The sequence below is a fragment of the Dipodomys merriami genome, unplaced genomic scaffold (assembly GCF_024711535.1).
Source record: "Dipodomys merriami isolate MVZ:Mamm:240054 unplaced genomic scaffold, mDipMer1.0.p SCAF_14, whole genome shotgun sequence".
Lineage (NCBI taxonomy): Eukaryota > Metazoa > Chordata > Mammalia > Rodentia > Heteromyidae > Dipodomys > Dipodomys merriami.
Genome location: NW_027202715.1, coordinates 31,141,847 through 31,160,283, shown reverse-complemented (window position 1 = coordinate 31,160,283; position 18,437 = coordinate 31,141,847). Strand labels below are relative to the sequence as shown.

At 35.5% G+C, this 18,437-nt stretch overlaps 1 protein-coding gene across 3 annotated transcripts in view; it reads left to right on the top strand.

Moving 5' to 3' along the window:
• Prkg1 (protein kinase cGMP-dependent 1) overlaps positions 1 to 18,437 on the top strand; it is a 1,047,684-nt gene that overhangs the window by 404,518 nt on the left and 624,729 nt on the right. For all 3 annotated transcript variants that reach the window (XM_070021099.1, XM_070021098.1, XM_070021100.1), the window contains one exon: positions 3,939 to 4,052. In XM_070021099.1, coding sequence (XP_069877200.1) covers positions 3,939 to 4,052 — 114 coding nt within the window. The remainder of the gene's footprint in view (positions 1 to 3,938; positions 4,053 to 18,437) is intronic.

Here is an 18,437-nt window from a genome sequence, read left to right as displayed (position 1 = left end):
TACGTTGCAAATGTGGGCTTGCTTCCAAGTTTACCCCAAGGCTACTATACAGCCTCAAAAATAAACAATCAATGTTACCTCAATAACTCTTCTTGATGGGCACTTGGAAAATTGGGGGCATTTTATTTTTATTATTTTATTTTTATTTTTTGGTCATGGGGCTTGTGTTGGAGCGCTGTCCCTCAGCATTTCAGCTCAAGGCAAGTGCTCTACCACTTGAGCCACAGTACCACTTCCAGTTTTCTAGTGGTTTATTGGAGATAAGAGTCTCACGGATTTCCTGCCCAGGCTGGCTTTGAAACGTGATTCTCAGATCTCAGCCTCCTGAGTAGCTAGGATTACAGACATGAGCCACTGGCACCCGGCTCTGAATTTGTTTTATAAGAACACCTATTGCATGCTGCATGTGTGCTGAATTTTAAGGTCAGCCTTATCTGTCCCGAATCTCTGAATTATACATTGTCATCCACACATCCACACAACAGGTATGAAAAAACTGAAGCAATCCAATGATGGCTCAGAGTAACAATTCATAAGCACTCTTTCACACATATAGGTTTTTCTCTTCATTAAAAATTGTGTTTTTGGATTATTTTTATCTACCAAATGACATGTGAACCTTCAATTGCCTTGATGATATTCAATACATTGTTCTTCTAGTGTTCAAGCTCCAAAAATGTTTTACATCCAAACTTTTTCTCAAATATAATCTAAATTCTTTTTTTTTAAACCAACCTTTCAGCTATTCTAATTAATATGGAATACAACATTGCGTTAGTAGCACTAATTATTCATATAGACATGAATAATTAACATACATAATTTATACCCACCTTCGCAACAAAGATAAGTTAGACATGAGAAAATGAAGCAAGCATAAGATTAGGACAGTTAGTTGGAACTAGGAATGAATTTATATGCAGATTTCAAACCCCAGAATCTTGCAATGTTCTTGTATAAGCCTTCAAAAGGTTATACAGGAATGGGAAATATCAGTTAAAAGATGAGTTATTTGTGGTTAAAATAGATGTCATGTGGACATACCTCTCCAAGGAAGGAAGTGACCACAGTGTGGTTCTGGGTGGTAGTAGAACACATTCAACTTCCTATTGAGGAAACACCTGAATTTTGTCAATTATTTCTGATATGATAGCTCTACAATTTCCTGTAGAAACTACTAAGCTACCTTGTTTTTTTTAATTGAGACTGAATGTTGTTTGAGGAGTTACTGTTTGAAAAGTTCTAACTTTCAAACTGTACAGCAGGGTTCTTACAAGTGGTATTATGCTGAAGGGTCTTTGTCCACGGAAAACTTTAAAATGTCAAACTCAATGAGGCAGAGAAGGAAACTTGTTGAAATCATTTATTAATGAAGGATCTTTAGGTTCTTTAAGCATTTTTTCATTTTGCTCTTAGTTCTATTTATAATTAATACTAGAGCTTTAGGTCAAGACAATGTTATCATGCATTGCTCTCAGCCTGTTATTGAAGAGAGTCCTGCCCACAAGATTCTAGTGGCTGAAGCAAAATTACATCAAACACTGGCTGGATATAGGTCAACATAGAAGAACTTAAAGATGACAACATTCTTCTGCATTTTGCGTATGATATCTTGAGCTTCTGTTGTCTTCTTTGCGTCAGATGGTGATTCAGACTCAAAAGTTCTTTCCCCAAGTCCAGTGCTGTGTGTCTTCTGAACAGCTAATGAACTGTTTAACAAATTGAATTGTAATGTGTTTTATTGAGGGAGAGGAGTCAAAGAAGGGGCACATGAATGGAGGGAGGGTGTTCTAAAACAGTCATTATATTCAGTGTTCATTATGTAACTTGAGGATGGGATGAGATGGAGAAAGATGAAGGGGAAATGTTGATTATGATGCATTGTTCTATACTCACAATCTGACTCATGGAATTGAACCCTCTTGTACAACTATTTAAAAAATAAATAAATCATAAAGGTAAAAAAAGTGAAAAAAGAGAGGGCAAGTGAGCTCTATGGACCTACTAAAGTATTACAAAGGAAAGTTAATTCTCTCTCCATAGAGAATCTGAAAATAAATTCTCCATATAGTGTGCAAATATATACATATATATACACAGTTTTCTTACATTTTCATACATGGGGCTATTGTACATGGTCCAATATTGTGTTAATCTAAATAGTTCTAAATACTTCATTCCTCCATATCAATGATAAATAAATATAAGAGAAATATAATGAAAATAATACAGCAACAAGAATAAAATTTATTCTGTAATATTTGTATGCTGAGAAGTATGTTCATCATTTTACTTATGTTAATTCATTTAATTTTAACAAGGATTCATTGAGATAGGTTCTTTTACTTTATTGATTTTATTAGTGAAGGATCAAAGGCACTGAGAAATTAAGGAACTTGCCCAAGGTCAGAAGGCTGGGAAGGAACAAATCAGAGAACCCAATCCCCATATGACTTAAGATGATGTATTACTTTCTTAACCACACTGGTCACCATGAGTTGAATGGCAGGTGAAATTTCTCAGAGAATAGGCTTATAGAGAACATCTTACATGCATGGATCAAGGAGTTTGCTTGACTGGTGGTTGAAATTCCTTTAAAGAGGACATTTTCATCCTGCAATAATGAAGGGAGGCATGAGAAACCTTTAGTGTATTTGAATTATGGAACTTGTTTATTCCCACACATAAAGTGAGTTTACAGTCAGCACTTCAAAAGAGCCAACTACTACAGGAATCACACAGGTACAGACAGGAACAGTTTTGAAGATGACTCATGAGGCCTGACATAACATTGCTGCTGCTTCTTCTTTTTAATCAGGAGCTGTTTCTTTTGACAAGCATTAGACTAGTCCTCTGTAGACTGTGTGTTAGTAATAATAGAAGGGAAGGAGTAAGTCTAGAATATATTGTGTTGCTTTTTTAATTTCTCCCTTGCTTGTGTTAGGTGATAGGATTTTGGGCCTATGCAACTATGACATTTTCTTAAAATATACTATTCCCATTCCCCTAGTATTTTCCTTACTTGCAGTCAGCAGTGTAGAGCCAGTGTGTGGTGCTTCTTTAACATTTTATTTTTCAAGTCCTTTGTGGAACATAAACATTCCTAATGCCTTTTTCTTTTCCCTTAAGCGTTATGGTTAGAATTTTACAAGTCAACTTTACAGGGCTGGGAAGCAGATAAACAGTTTTGCCTGTTAGATAAGATGTTTGTAAATAATAATAAAAACCAAAAACCATTGGCAGCCATTAAATAATGTCCAAGGTAATTTCTCTCTTCATAGTGGCTATCTTACTCAAAATGGGTAGGAAAATAAAGAAATTATATCCACTTAATCAGTTTCTCTTTCAGATTTAAAATCATATTAAAATGGGAGTTACCATGGTTTATTAAGACTACCTATGGAACTTATTTATTTTTATTTTGCCAGTCGTAGGGCTTGAACTTAGAACCTGGGTGTTCTTCCTGACCTCTTTGGCTCAAGACTAGCACTCTATCACTATGAACCACAGTTCTACTTCTGGCTTTTGGTGGGGTTAATTAAGAATAAGAGTTTCACAGACTTTCATGTCTAAAGCAAGATGGGTCTTGATTTGAACTGTGATCTTCAGATCTCAGCCTCCTGAGGAGCTCGGATTACAGGCATGAGCCACTGACACCTGGAATAATTTTTATGTATAAATGTTTGTCTCCATCCTTCCCTGATCTTTTCTTGGAGTCTTATCTCGAATCTTGTCAGTAATTATTTTAAGAGAAAGGAGGAATTTCTTAGTGCCACATTTGATTGTATTTCTTGCTTTGTACCTTGGTGGTATGTTTGTTTGAGTTGGTAAACTGTTGGATTTAGAGTAGCAGGTCTAACATTTTTCATCTCCTATTTTGAAAATGCAATGACGGATGAAGAGAAGTAAGATAATTTGCCTTTCCTTCTCCTTTTTAGATGGAAAGGTTGAAGTGACAAAAGAAGGTGTGAAGCTGTGCACTATGGGGCCTGGGAAGGTGTTTGGAGAGCTGGCTATCCTTTACAACTGTACCCGGACAGCCACCGTCAAGAGTAAGACAGTTGCATGCTTTGCAAATGCTTTGCCTTATGTTCCTTCTCTAAACCTATGACGTATTGATTTAAATGTCTATTAGTTTTCAGATTTTTAAATTTATTAATTCATATTCTGCTCTTTACCTTAGAATACAGTGTTTTTCTAATGAAAGCTGACTGTTAGCAATCAGTTCCATATAATGTACATTTTATTTTTTAATATAAACTTTACAAATTCTTTAACTGGAAATTAGAATTCTCAACTGAAATTAAACTTTAAGAATTCTTGTAACTAGAACTTTTTTTAATGATACCATTCTATAAATTAGAATTCGATGGGGGAAAGTCGTTACTTTTTTTCCTGGATTTAAAGACTGGAGATTGTGTGTGAGAATTTCTTTTACATTCTCTACATGAATCTCACTTGTTGATTCAGAGGCTTAGGAAAAGCAAGAGGGAAATTGTCCTTTGTCTCATTCAATCATCCTGGAGTAAGATTTATCCTGAATTCCAAAATTGTATCTGAGTATATTTTTGTCTTCAGCTGCTCATCAAGCTGAATATTATAGCATTTTTCTTTACTACTGATTGAGCTTATTTTAAATCAGGCAATAAAGCAGCTTTTCCCCCCTAACTTTACATATATGTGTACGTGTGATTTCTCTAGCAACTTTTGTTGCTTAGTAGATACAGCTGCAACCAAGGGAATTTTTCTAATTGTCCTTCCTGAGTAGGATACAATAATTATATAACAAACAGAACTGAATCCCACGGCCAACAGTGGAAAGTTCATTGCATCTTTAGGCAGATGTGTACTTTAAATCAGAAAAGTCTTTCTGACACATTTTCTTATGATTTCAATTACAAATTGCTTTGATTAGATTTTGTTTCGCAATGCTCTTTATATATACATGTGTTGTCTGGTTCCTTTCTAGTTGTAATAAATTCCAAGGCTTCTTTAACAATTAAACTCTGTTGACAAACTTACAAGTTATTACATCAGTTCATTTCATCTGGATCCCACTGACTAGTTTGTATGTTTGTCTCTCAAAAGTATAACATATGACTGTCATTCTGACATTTTAACATGGGTTGTGAGGAATTCGAGATGCATGGCTATCTAGAAACCTAGACATTATCATTATTTCTTATTAGTGAGTCACTGCTTTACCACTGAAATCACTGTGGTATCTATTGCACTGGAGTTGGATAGGATGTAGTTTTAATCTCAGACAGAAAGAACTCTTTGATTGATATACTTTGCCCTGTATTAATTTTGTGAGTATTTAATTATATGATTCAAAGAAATAATAAGGCCTAGTGAACCCTAGCAGAAATTGCCACAACTTTAACTCACTTATAAAGTACCTTAACTAGAAAAAAAGGAGTAGTTATGGTTCCATTAAGTAAAATACATTATACTCTTATGCTTCATTTTCATGAGAAATATTCCTCTTATGTAAAATAAAGAGCCCGAATCACACATTTTGATTAAAATGGCCTTTCTTACAATAGTGAATACTTTTTGTTTTAAAATATTTCAAGTTTTAAAAATAATTTAGCTGTGTATACTGTGTTTACTGAATTAAATTGAAACTACAAAATTTCCAAAGGCCAACATTTCATAATAACACAGTACTTAATCTCAGGAAATGTTGAATTCTTTTTAAAGGAATATTTAAACTAGAGTAGTGTAATTTAAATGATTTCAAATCTGAGTTTTTTTTAAATAAGATAACTTCTTCACAAGTCAGTTTTAGTGTTGAGGTTCTATATAATGGTGTACATCTTCGCTGACATCAGTCTATTCGTGGTTGTGCACAATGAACTCGGCACTATGCATCAGATTCAGTAAGAAGAAGCTATAATAACTATTTGGGAGTAGGAACAACTATCTTCAAAGGAAATGAGTAATAAAAGATGTTCTTTAACAGACTCTGAGACGTTCAAGTGTATGCCTGGCATTTGGAAATTATATGGAGAAAATAACCTAGGTTTATAGTATTTACTTAAACTCTGCTTTTGTATGTACAACAATATTATTATTATTGTTTTTATTACTTTGTCAGTCATGAGGCTTGAACTCAAGGCCTGGATGCTCTCCCTGAGCTTGTTTGCTCAAGGCTACTGCTCTACCACAGCTCCATTTCTGGTTTTCTGATGGGTCATTGGAGATAATCTCACAGACTTTCCTGCATGAGCTGGCCTCGAAATACAATATTCAGCTCTCAGCTTTTTGAGTTGTTAGGATTACTGGCATGAGCGGTAACAGTGCCTGGGATTTTTGAGACTGAGTAAGGAAGAGTATTTGTGATGAACTCTTTGTTTGAACGTGGCATCAGAACTATAGGTATGAATAATGATTATTTATTTTTCACAACCATTTATCCTAGCTCCTCTTCTATGCAGGGTAATTACACCCATGACTGTAAGCCTTAAGTACCAGTTTTTTTTTCTTTCTCTCTTTTCTTTCTTTCTTTCTTTCTTTTTTTCTTTCTTTCTTTCTTTCTTTTTTTCTTTCTTTCTTTCTTTCTTTCTTTCCTTCCTTCCTTCCTTCCTTCCTTCCTTCCTTCCTTCCTTCCTTCCTTCTTTCTTTCTTTCTTTCTTTCTTTCTTTCTTTCTTTCTTTCTCTCTTTCTTTTTTTTTTGTCAGTTGTGGGGCTTGAACTCTGGGCCTGGGCACTGTCCCTGTACTCTTCAGCTCAAGGTGAGCACTCTACTGCTTGAGTCACAGCGCTACTTCAGTTTTCCAGTGGTTTATTGGAGATAAGCATCTCACAGATTTTCCTGCCTGGACTGGGCTTTGAACCGTGATACTCAGACCTCAGCCTCCTGAGTAGCTGGGATTACAGGAGTGAGCCACTGGTGCCCGGCTTAAGTACCAGTTTTCTTTACATTAAAATTAGACCTTCAGACTGAGTACTTTGTAATTCTGATGAGATTCAATTGTGGATGCTACTTTTAAAAAAATGACTGTAGAATATAAACTCCAACATCATCTTTCTTTTTTACATGTCATATTTAAAAACATCTCTAAACTTATTTGAGTTTATAGGTCCAATGATTTTTCTGTGTTCCAGGTTGTATCAACTTGTTGATTTCGGGATTTTTGGGTACATTATTATTGTAAAAATACTGTACAGAGGGGTTACAGTTACAAAAGTAAGGTAATGAGCACAATTCCTGTCGAGCATTGTTGTCTTTTCCTTCTTGACTGCCATCTTACCAGTAATAAGCATTGGGTGCATCTGTCAGAATGGGTCTATCCACACAGGTGTAATTGATGTGTGAGGAGAATATCTTTCTGACAAAACATAGTTTCTGAATGTTCTTTTTATTTATACTTGCCACAACTTGTTGTCATTTTTCCCTCATAGAACTTCTTTCTTTTAAGATTGAAAATATTCATGATCTATTCTTCTTTTCCTTCTAGATCAGATTATAAACTCTATCATTTAAATATATTTATTATTTTGACACAGTAGCTACATCCTAGGTGGCATTTAAGTTTTTTTTTCAAGGTACATGGATTATTTCTTTTGGAAGAGGATACTCTGAAATTATATCAGGTCATGAATAAATTAATTTCAGCAACTTTCTCTCCTTGATTATGAATGAGATTGTAATATCTGTGTTTTTAATAGAAGATATGAAACAATTTTCGTCTCTGATTCCTAAATCAGTATATGCTATAAAATATTGATACATTTAGTCATAGTGATTCAGTTGAAATAAGTACCATGACAGTTTGGTCTTTTCATCTAGGGGAAAAAAATCAATTGCTACTCTTTGAAAATAAACAAATATGTAGTACTAGCTATTATTATGGCCCTAGAAGGAAAGTCTGATAACACCAGAAAGAATAATTTTTAAAAATCAAGATGATTGTGAGTGATATGAAAAGAAAAACCCAAGAGGTGATACAGATGATCAATATTCATGGTTTGTTCCTGACTTACAAAGCAATTTGTAAGATCTGTTTCCCCTGAGGAATGAATGTAAAAATACATAAAATTAACGTTATATGAGAAACAAAAATCCAACCATTCTCTGGAGGTTATTCACTGCTTGAATCCTTTCAAGTCTTCTTGATTATTTGTGATATGAAAGGGGCACATAGACTGCATCTGTCTAATAATGAACATTTGAGATGGCATGGGGCTAGAAAAATAAGATGTTACAGTTGGTTTGCTCACCACCAAATAATTAATCTCTTCCATGCTATGGATGCTTCTCACATTGTGTTAAAAATATTTTGAACTAGTACGGAGATAAGAGTTTTACCATGCTCTTTCAACCATACCTACTAGGGACAGAAACTTCTTATATGTTCATTAGATAGACAATTCTTGCACCTGGAAGCAGATCATTGTCATGTTTTTCTCAAGTGACAATCCTGGTTGTGATTGCATTTTTATGACCCTGACAGAGAAGCGGTACCAATTGACACTTACCCTGGGCCTCTTGGCTGGCTTTCTACTATAGTGGTTCTATAAAATAACAAAAATGGAAAAGTTGTTAAGCACTGGGCACCTAAAACATGGAAAGAAAAAGGCATTTTGTTTCCAGTGACTGGGACTCAGTGAATCCCTGTGTGTGAACTTACAGGAAGGAGCCTTGTGCTATTTGTTTTACTCAGCTTTCCTACACATGAGGATCATGTGGCTAAATAATATGGCTCTTTGCCATTATTTATTTATTTTTCTTAGAGATACTGAAATGAAGCTCCTTCTCCTCCACCTCCTCCTCCTTCTCCTTTTTAAAAGAATTATCTCAGCAACACAAAATTTACTTCTGCAGAAGGGTATGCCATCAGCCCAAACTCTGGAAAGCAGGCATGTGGGGAAGGCAGGCTGGCCCCATATTTATCCCTAATGCAGCAGGCTCTGCCCCTTTGATCAGATTGGTTGAGCTCAATTGTACACCACCTGCAACTAGCAATAAAAACAATTTTACAAGTCTTCAAATACATCAATTCTCCATACAGAGCACATATAAACATATACACACCCTTACATGTAAATTAATATACCAGCTTGTAAATACATATACATATACTACCATGCCTATTAAAACAAACTACTATTTAGGATCAAAATGGCTCCAATTTCCTGCAAAGGCAACACTAAATATCATCCTTATTTTACCAAGGACCATTCTGAGCCTCTTCTCCCCTCCCCTTACTTCTTGACAATATTTAGAACAAGAATTCTCCCCCTCCTTCTCTTCCTATCAATTCTCTGTGTACTCTTCAGTAGAGAATTTGGTATTCAGAACACTGAAATGTATTTTGAGTGGAAATCTCGCCTGAACCGAAGTACAAAATAGTTTCTACCCAACCCAGACTTACAGTCATCTACAAAACTATATTTTTCTTTTTATGTTGAGTTACTAGCTCACCATGCCCCCCCCCAAACTTTGATAATACATCATTGAAATTGTCTCATTCAAAGTCACTTCAGTAAAAATCCTAAAACAGATAGATTACGTTCTAGTTATACAGCCTGAGGTCAGATTAGGATGATAAGCATAGAAAGTTGCCTACTAAATATGCTAATTTGGGGATATGGTGGATATTTTAGGAAGTTACTTGGGCAAAATATCTGAGTAATTGTTTCACCCTAGTGTGTTTATAACAAGTATTTAAAAATTCCTCATTACTAATGTGCTTTAGTACTAACATATCAGAGTCTACATAGACTACAAAGATCAGACAAATTGATGACTTTAATAACATCTGCTAAAAATACATTTCTGCCTTAGTTGGAATATTTTCAAATTTTATGCTTGAATTTGCCTAGGATATTACTAAAGGGCAAGTTGACTAATTCACATAAAGTGTCACACATATTTTAAGAGCAAAGCTTAAAGGTCTAGATTTATCTCTTTTTTGTTTCTGAAATAAACTTGAGTCTATATAGTGAAATGGCTTGTACATTTTTCTTGCAGTTTTGTTTCCAATATGGCATTATTCATCCTGAGTCAGAAAAATCTGCCAACTTAAAAAAAATGAAAAAGATGAATGGGAAAAACATAAAGAGATTGAACTGATTTTTTATTTTGCTCTAATAACTCCATGTGCTATAAATACAACATCTGTCTACTACTGATGCTCTATACACCATGCAAAATTACAATACTTTTACTGGCAGAGAAACAAAAGTCATGAATGTCAGATTTTATTACTAATGAAAGGGAATCATAGCTGAAGCCCTGTAAGTAGTTGTAAATCATGAGAATGTCTTAAGATGATTAAATCAAGAAGCAAACAATCAGATTCTCTTTGGAAATACCAATATGGAGTATCATAAACACCATATTTATGATAGGGACACATTGGCATGTGGAAATGAAGAAACGCTGTCTGCACAAGCAATTGCTGTGTGCACAGTTATTACCTGGGACTTCAATGAGCACAATGACCATATACTGTCATGCTCTCTCTGCTACCACAAAAAGAGATGACTGTGTTAACAATGTTCTCCATTCTGCCTCAGGGAAGTAATTTTTATTTTTATGCATACTTTGCCTTCATTTAGTCTAAGTCATGTTTTCTGCCAAGAAACCTGAAAGAAAGGGGATCATTACCTTACTCATGTAACTGTAACCCCTTTGTACAGTATCTTTACAATAAAAATATATATATATTTTAAAAACACCCCATAAAAGTAGACTGGTAAAAAATAAAAACATAATCTTGATTAAAGTAGGAATAGACTAGTGACTTCCCTAAATTTCTCAGACAAGGAAGCAATTGCAATGTGCCATGTCAGTGTCTTGAAGAAGTAGGTATACTTGTTAAGTTTTTAAAGAGAGGTAGCAGAGTAAGAACCACACCATGCATGTGGTATTCAGGTAAGGGGTAGGTTTATTCATTGTTCCTGCTGGCACCAGGCCATTTTGGCACTCCACACAGCTGGGAAAAGACCTGGGAAAAAGGGCATCTGGCCCTGGGCTAGGCCTGATCTAGGGTAGGGGCGGGGAAAGGTGTGGCCACATCAAATCCAGATGTGACCTCTTCCTGGTGTGCCAGTTGTGTAGGTAATGCAGGTACTGGGCAGAGACTTTGCTGCGAGGAGGGTGGAGTCTGCTCACCATCCAGGAGCGGACCTTACACTTGTTAAGTAAGTTCCTTAGATAATATTCTTAGTAAAATTTTCATTGTATTTATCTCTTAAGGAATGCTGTGAAATTAGTCACATAAATCCAATTACATAATTCCTGGGAAATGAGTTTCTTTAATAAAGGAATCAATTCACTAGACACCAGTGATGCAACTAACACGAACACATAGATTCACAAAAGCTGTCCTTACATCTCATTTCTTTATTGTTTAAGCAGATTGAAAGTGAGTTTCAGAGATGATACAACCAAATGATTAAACTACATTTTTTTCTTTTATAGGTTAAGAAGGCTTTTAATTTTTTTCTATTTAATGGAAACTGTTATAATCAGAATCTATTTGATTTATGTTTACTTCCAACGAAACGATTCAGATCCAATTTTTGTACTGACTAGATACAGTGGACAGGCACATGTTTGCAGTCTTAAGGAAAATTCTCCTCAGGCCAGGAAAGCAATCAACTTAATTCCTTCTTAAAGTTAGATAAGCTATGCCTCTCTCCTACTTTTAATTACTCCTTGAGTACCTGAAATGTCCCTTTTAGAGAGGATAGTCAGGATTTAGTTGTTACTGTGTTATTTTTTGGAGGATGGTGGGTAATTTAATAGTAAATTTAAACAATAGGCCGGAAGACTGATATTTGAGGATTTTTTTTTTAATCCTGCACAAAGACTAGTTTTTTCTCATACAGCTGTACACTGAGAAACTCTCACACAATGTCAAGTTTGATTCAGGTTTTGGTAGAGTGAATTTCCATTCAGTTAATAATTTGCAAGAAGAAATTTTAGTATTCACTCACCTGATATGAGAGAAAAAAAGCTATAACATAGATCAATACTGTATTATCTTTAATTATTTTTAGGAAAATTTCATGTCGCACGGTTGCCAAAATTGCTAATAAATGCAAAAGTAAGGAAAGCTGGCAGCATTTGAGGGATATGAACTACAAACTAGGCTTGGAAATTGGGGTCCGGGTTGTATCTGGCACTTTTCATTGTTGAAGACCCATGTCACATGGCAAATGTGGGGAGAACTTGAGGATATTAGTTCGCTCTGCTGCTGTTGTCACAGCTTTCACATTTGTTTTGGGATCATTTGTTTTGGTTTTTAACCAGAGTGCTTTGTAAAAATCACTTCTGTGTGCATGACTCCGCTTTCACAAAAACTTACACAGCTTGTTACGATTTTGAAAGAATTTTAAATCTGAACACATGGGGCATGTAAAGAGCATCTGTTACCAAAGGATGAATCAAGTAACATAACGATGTTGGGGTCAGAAGCTTACAGCCTTAGGGCTGCATAATGAGCAATTAGAAGTAGGAACTGAGTTTGTTTTGAAATGCACTGCAATCATTTTGTGTGTGGAATGAGATGAACCTTTGTGGTTCAACATTTTAGATATTGCTAAGTAGCTACAGATTTTGTTTGTTAAATTTATTAGACAACGCCTTTCTTTAAAGTAGGAATTACTAAAAAACAACAACAACAACAACAACAACCATAGCAATACTTCAAAAGTAAAGAGTAGGGAAGGCAATTTTTTTGCTGTTGTTGTTATGTAACAAAGTAAAAGGAAGGTTGGAATCATAACAAATGCATTTATTTGCCTTTTATTTATTTTCTTTTCGACTCCCGATGTTAATTGAGGAAATTTAATCTAATTCTATTATTGATGAATTTGAGAGGCTCATTCTTAAAAATGAGCCTTTGTTGGCTGGGTAAGTTCCTTCCCTCAATGATTCCTTGGTATGTATGGGGGTGTGAATATTTATGTATCTTATGTAAAAAGGAATAATATTGGGTTGGGAAGGTGGCTTAGTAGTAGAGTGCTTGCTTGCATGCATGTAGTCCTGGGTTCAATTCCTCAGTACCACATAAACAGAAAAAGCCGGAAGTGGTGCTGTGGCTCAAGTGATAGAGTGCTAGCCTTGAGCACAGAGAGGCTCAGGGACAGTGCCCAGGCCCTGTGTTCAAGCCCCAGGACTGACCAAAAAAAAAAAAAAAAAAAAGAGGAATAATAGTGCCTCCCATGTACTTTAAATAGCCTTTAGGGTACTTATAGCCCTTGATACAATGTAAGTTTTGCATAAATAATTGTTATTCTGCTTGCTATAGTTCATAACAACAACAAAGAATTCTATAAATAATCAGTACAGGTGCAGTTCCAATATTTTCTATCTGTGGTTCAGATTTGGAACTTTTAGACACATAGGCCTAACTGTAATAGTAATAATATATAATTTACAACCTGTCATTCCATGCACTGTAATACTCAAAATATCTCAATCTGGTAAGTGAGAGAGGTAGCTATTGATTTAGTAGGTGATTTAAAATGCAGCCAAGCTAGCTGCATTAGTTTATTGTTTTTTTAGTGCCAGTTCTGGGGCTTGAACTCAGGGCCTTTGTCTCTCCCTGAGCTTTTATGCTCAAGGCTAGTGCTCTACCACTTCTGGTTTTTGATCATTAATTGGAGAAAAGATTCTCAGAGCCATTCCTGCCTATACTCCCTTCAAACTGTAATGCTTGATCTCAGCATCTTGAGTAGCTAGGGTTATGGGCATGAGCCACCAGTGCTTTGTGTAGAGTATTTGATGAATAGATTCATTGTTATAAATTGAGATAGTTATATTTTAAGTCCTTGCTATAAGCTTCCCTCCCTCTTGGTTTGTTGACTCCGTATAAGGCCCTTACCATGTCTACTGCTTATACTTAAAGTGTGAACTCTTGTTCAAAGACCCTTATTATCTTCGCCAATGTTTTCCAAAGTGAGTTACCTGAATTCCAGATTTCATATCACTTACTCAGGTTAGATGATCACAGGTGATTTACTTGAGAGTATAGTGAGAGTGGCCTGTCAGCCTGCATGGCATCACAAGCCCAGCACCCTGCAGATGAAGGGTGTCCAGCTGCATCTCGAATGCCAGAGAAACATGTTGATCCTAGGATTTGGCTCTGAAGAAATCAGACCCTACAGAAAGCTTGTCCCACAGAAGGTCACACAGAATAGCATTTATCCAGAAAACCACCAAGAAATAACACACAGAAAGGTCAGAACATGGACAACAATGTATTTGGAGATATGTGAGCTGGGAACTCAGCCATCTTATCCTTGGAATGTTTTTAAAATGCTTTACAGAGAAAGTTACTACTACTACTACTACTACTACTACTACTACTACTACTACTACTACTATTAGCAGTGCAGCAATATCTATAATGACTGAGATGATCTGCCCAAAGAATAAAGCCTCCTACTTCTCTTCTGGGTCCTTTTTTCCCCTACCTGTCTCAAAGAGGAGCTGTGTGTTTTCCAGAGAGGATTTTGTGGCTGATGGTATCAGAGTTGGGTAGGACAGTATTAGCAGGATGTGTAGAAAGTTTGTTTCTATTTAGACAATTTGCCTTTTCCCTTCCCCTCCATAAATTATACCAACATCAAATATAGTGAAAACAGGGGTTATACCATGGGGGAGGGACATACAAAACAACAAAGAAATCATCTCATAAATATGTTAGAAACAATCGCAAGAAAGAAAAAACATATTGTTTAAATAGGGATACAGGTGGACCCATTGCAACAATCAGATGTACAAGACGTTATGTCGAACAACAAACTATACAACTTTGCCTCGGGGGGGAGGGGGGCTTGGGGGGGGCGGCAATGTGAAGGGATAGTAAGGGGAAACAAAGGAGGAGGCAACAATGCTTGATAAGAAATATACTCATTACCTTGCCCATGTAATTGTAACCCTTCTGTATGGTATTTTCACAATTAAAAAAATATAAAAATAAGAGAACAATTAAAAAATATAAAAATAAGAGAACTTGAAACACACACACACACACACACACACACACACACACACACACACACACAAAAGAAAGTTTTGTTTCTTCCTCCTTCCCCCTTCTCTGTACTTTGTAATGTTTATGTTTATAGGTTTAAATGTTAATGTTATATGAATATGAATTTCATTTGCTTTTCCAGAATTTAGAAGTTATTACTTGAAAACAAAATCAATCCACAAAAAATCAGTAGCCTCCCACTATGTTCACAAGGAGAGGATTAAGCCTGACATCAAGAAATCCATTTACAATAGTACCCCTTGCAAAACCCACAAAAATAAAATCTAGAAATAAACAAACTGTAATCACGAAAAAAGAAAGAGAGAGAAAGAAAAGGAAGGAAAAGAAAGGAAAAGAAAAGCCATATTCTTGGGAGAACATTCTCCAGGACCTTGGACAGTAACCTACAGTCTTTTACTCTTCATTTTCATTTCTCTTCCTTTTCCTGGTTTAAATGCTTCCATGGTGTGTTTGAGTTGAAGTCAGGTAAAAGAATATGAAAAAAAAAGCTGCTGTCATTGAATTCTAGGTGACTTTGAGTAACTATTTTTGTCAACTATCCATTAGTCTGTGACCCTTAGCTATGAATATTATCACTAACCTTCACAATAGTGCCACACCACAGGAATCAGAAATGGCGCTGTATAAGTTAAGCAATTGACTTTAAGAAACTTAACTAATTTTCTTGAAAATACTATGTTTAGGAATTTCTAAGTATGTTTCTCTCCTGATTGTCCCCAGTGAGACAGTGAGTTACAGCATTGTAGATCAAATACTGTTTCTGCTGATAGATGAAGATCAGATTTTAGGGCTATACTGTCATTCATCAAAAATATCTTAGACCTATGCCAATTTCTTGTGAGGAATTGCAAAACACCTTGCAGAATATTCTAGGTAGGAAAAGAGAGGCCAGGTCCTGCAGGTAAGGTTCGTTTTTGGTTTTGTTTTTTTTCATATTGGTCATGGGGCTCAAACTCTGAGCCTGGATGTTGTCTCTGACCTCTTCAGCTCAAAGCAAGTGCTCTACAACTTGAGCCACAGTGCCACTTTCAGTTTTCTGGTGGTCTATTGGAGATAAGAGTCTCACTGACTTTCCTGTCCAGGCTGGCTTTGAACTTCGATCCTCAGATGTCAGCCTCCTGAGTAGCTAGCATGAGCCATCGGCGCCCAACTAGATAAGGTTTTTTTATATTCTAGTTATAGAGAAAGGATAGGTAAATCATTGAGGAATTCCTAACAAAAAATAGATTCTTGACAAAAAGAGAGAGAGAGAGAAGAGACATGTTTCTAGCATGGCAAAGACTGGTTCTGAGTAGGAAAAGAAAATTAACTGCAACGGACCAGCTCGGCCGGAGCACTGGGACCAATGGGACAGGGATCTCGGGATAGGTGGGCAAGGAGTCGGGGAAGTGACAAACAGACACAGACTCAAAAGAGTTGCATCTGAGTGTGTCTTTATTGAGGAGAATTAATATTTTTATATAGTGTGTGATTATGACATAGATTCTTTGTTTATTTAAGCATGTAATCAATTTTTAAGAAAAGCAAAGCATTAATGGATTACATGAAAATTGATGACTATCCCACCAACTGTTTAAGCTAAGTGGTGCGAAACAAGTCTAGCATAGTGTTTAATACAATGCATCATCTATTCAGGCTTTTTATGTTTAATAATTAACAAACCTAAGACAGGGCTGTACTTATATTATACTTTTTATTTTTTCCATATATTTTCAAGTCCCTTTGAAACCATCCTAAAAGCCACTTCCAGGTTGAGTCAGACATTCTCCATTTTCTATAATTTTAATCCCATTATTTGTTTACATAAGTTTTTAATTGTTATTTTAAACTATCTTGTTGTTTTGATAATAAACACCATAATGGTCTAGATCTACCTAATCTTTGCATAAAATCTAATGAGGTCCAAAATACCCTTTTTCCTTCTACATTAATCCATCTATTTTTATCTTTATAAATTCCTGTATAAGGCAATGGTTCATCAGTAGGCTCAGAAATGTGATGTCACTAACTTTATATTTTGTGGGAAACCATCATTTAACCTCTGCCCAAATTGAAGAGTAGAATTGTTTAGACTTTAGAATCTGGAAGGATATTGCTCAGGTGTCATCCTTTGCCAGTTACTAGCTGTTTGTCCTTAGGAAAATAATTTCATGTTTCTGGATAACAGGAGCAACAGAAAATAACTATAAAAGCAGTAGTGTTGCCTTTTCATCCCTTGGTCATTACTTGAATTTATTTACCATGCCTTTAAAAATTCATAATTTTCTGATCACAAAAATAATGTTTTTATGACACATATGCATGCTAAGGTTTTAAATTTTTATTTATACATTTAATACTCTACTACTGAGATAAAATACTTGGGATGTTTTAGATTTTGTTGCTTTCCTCTGTGAACACTTTGAAAGGTAAGATTATACTGCTCTGCCTGCTAATAATGATTGTGTTAGGTCTGAACATTAATCATTTGTTTATACTAGCTATGTACTTCTGTTCTTAACGTGGCTGGATTTTGTTGTCATTTCCTCCTTGTGCTTTCTACTTGCATGGCAACATTAATGTGTCTTTTCCCCGCTCTCTGTCTTCTAATTTTTCTGTTCACTTCTGATACCACAAAATATGCTTTCTTTTCTACATTGGATGTGTGTATTCTTTTTTGTCCATGCATCTTGATACCTTCAGCCAAACTACTAATTCTTTGTGTTCACGCTTCATGAATACAGTGAATTGGAAGTTGTTTTGCATGGCCTATGTTAACAGGGCTGATTAAATTAGAATAGCAAGTAGCTGTGAGAGAATTGGTATCTTTCTGAAGTTCAACAGTCATATTTATTTAGAGTTGACTTGACAATCCTTCAGAGCCTTTGAATTTTGATTTAATCCAACTTTTATGTCGACTTCTTGGCATTCTATTTTAGGACTTGGATGTTTTACTCAGTTGAATCACTAGTACCTTAAAATTTATGGAATAATTATACTGGAATAATTGCTTCATTTTTGAAAAAAATAAAATTAAATGCTGGCAAGTGTGAGCTATATAGAGCTATGATGTTTCTGTCTCAGAGCACTAGTTAAGGAAGTTTAACATATATGGCATCCAGTGAAACTCATACACAGGGCAATTAATCTCCCTTTGAAGAAAAGTCAGTTTGATGAAAAGGGATGGCATAGAGAAAACTAAAAAAAGGGGAACTTGAATCTTTGTTTATCAGCTGTTTTACTATTCCAGAATCTTGGCTCAAATAGAATCATTTTAAGCATAGGTTTATTTAAACTTGCTTGTTAATTATGGTTTAAGATACTAAGTTCCTTCTGATGGAGGCATAGTTGTAGAGGGGAGGGGAAATAACAAAATGCTGAAACAAGGATACAGGTTGACCCATTGTAACAATGAGATGTGCAAGACACTGTTGA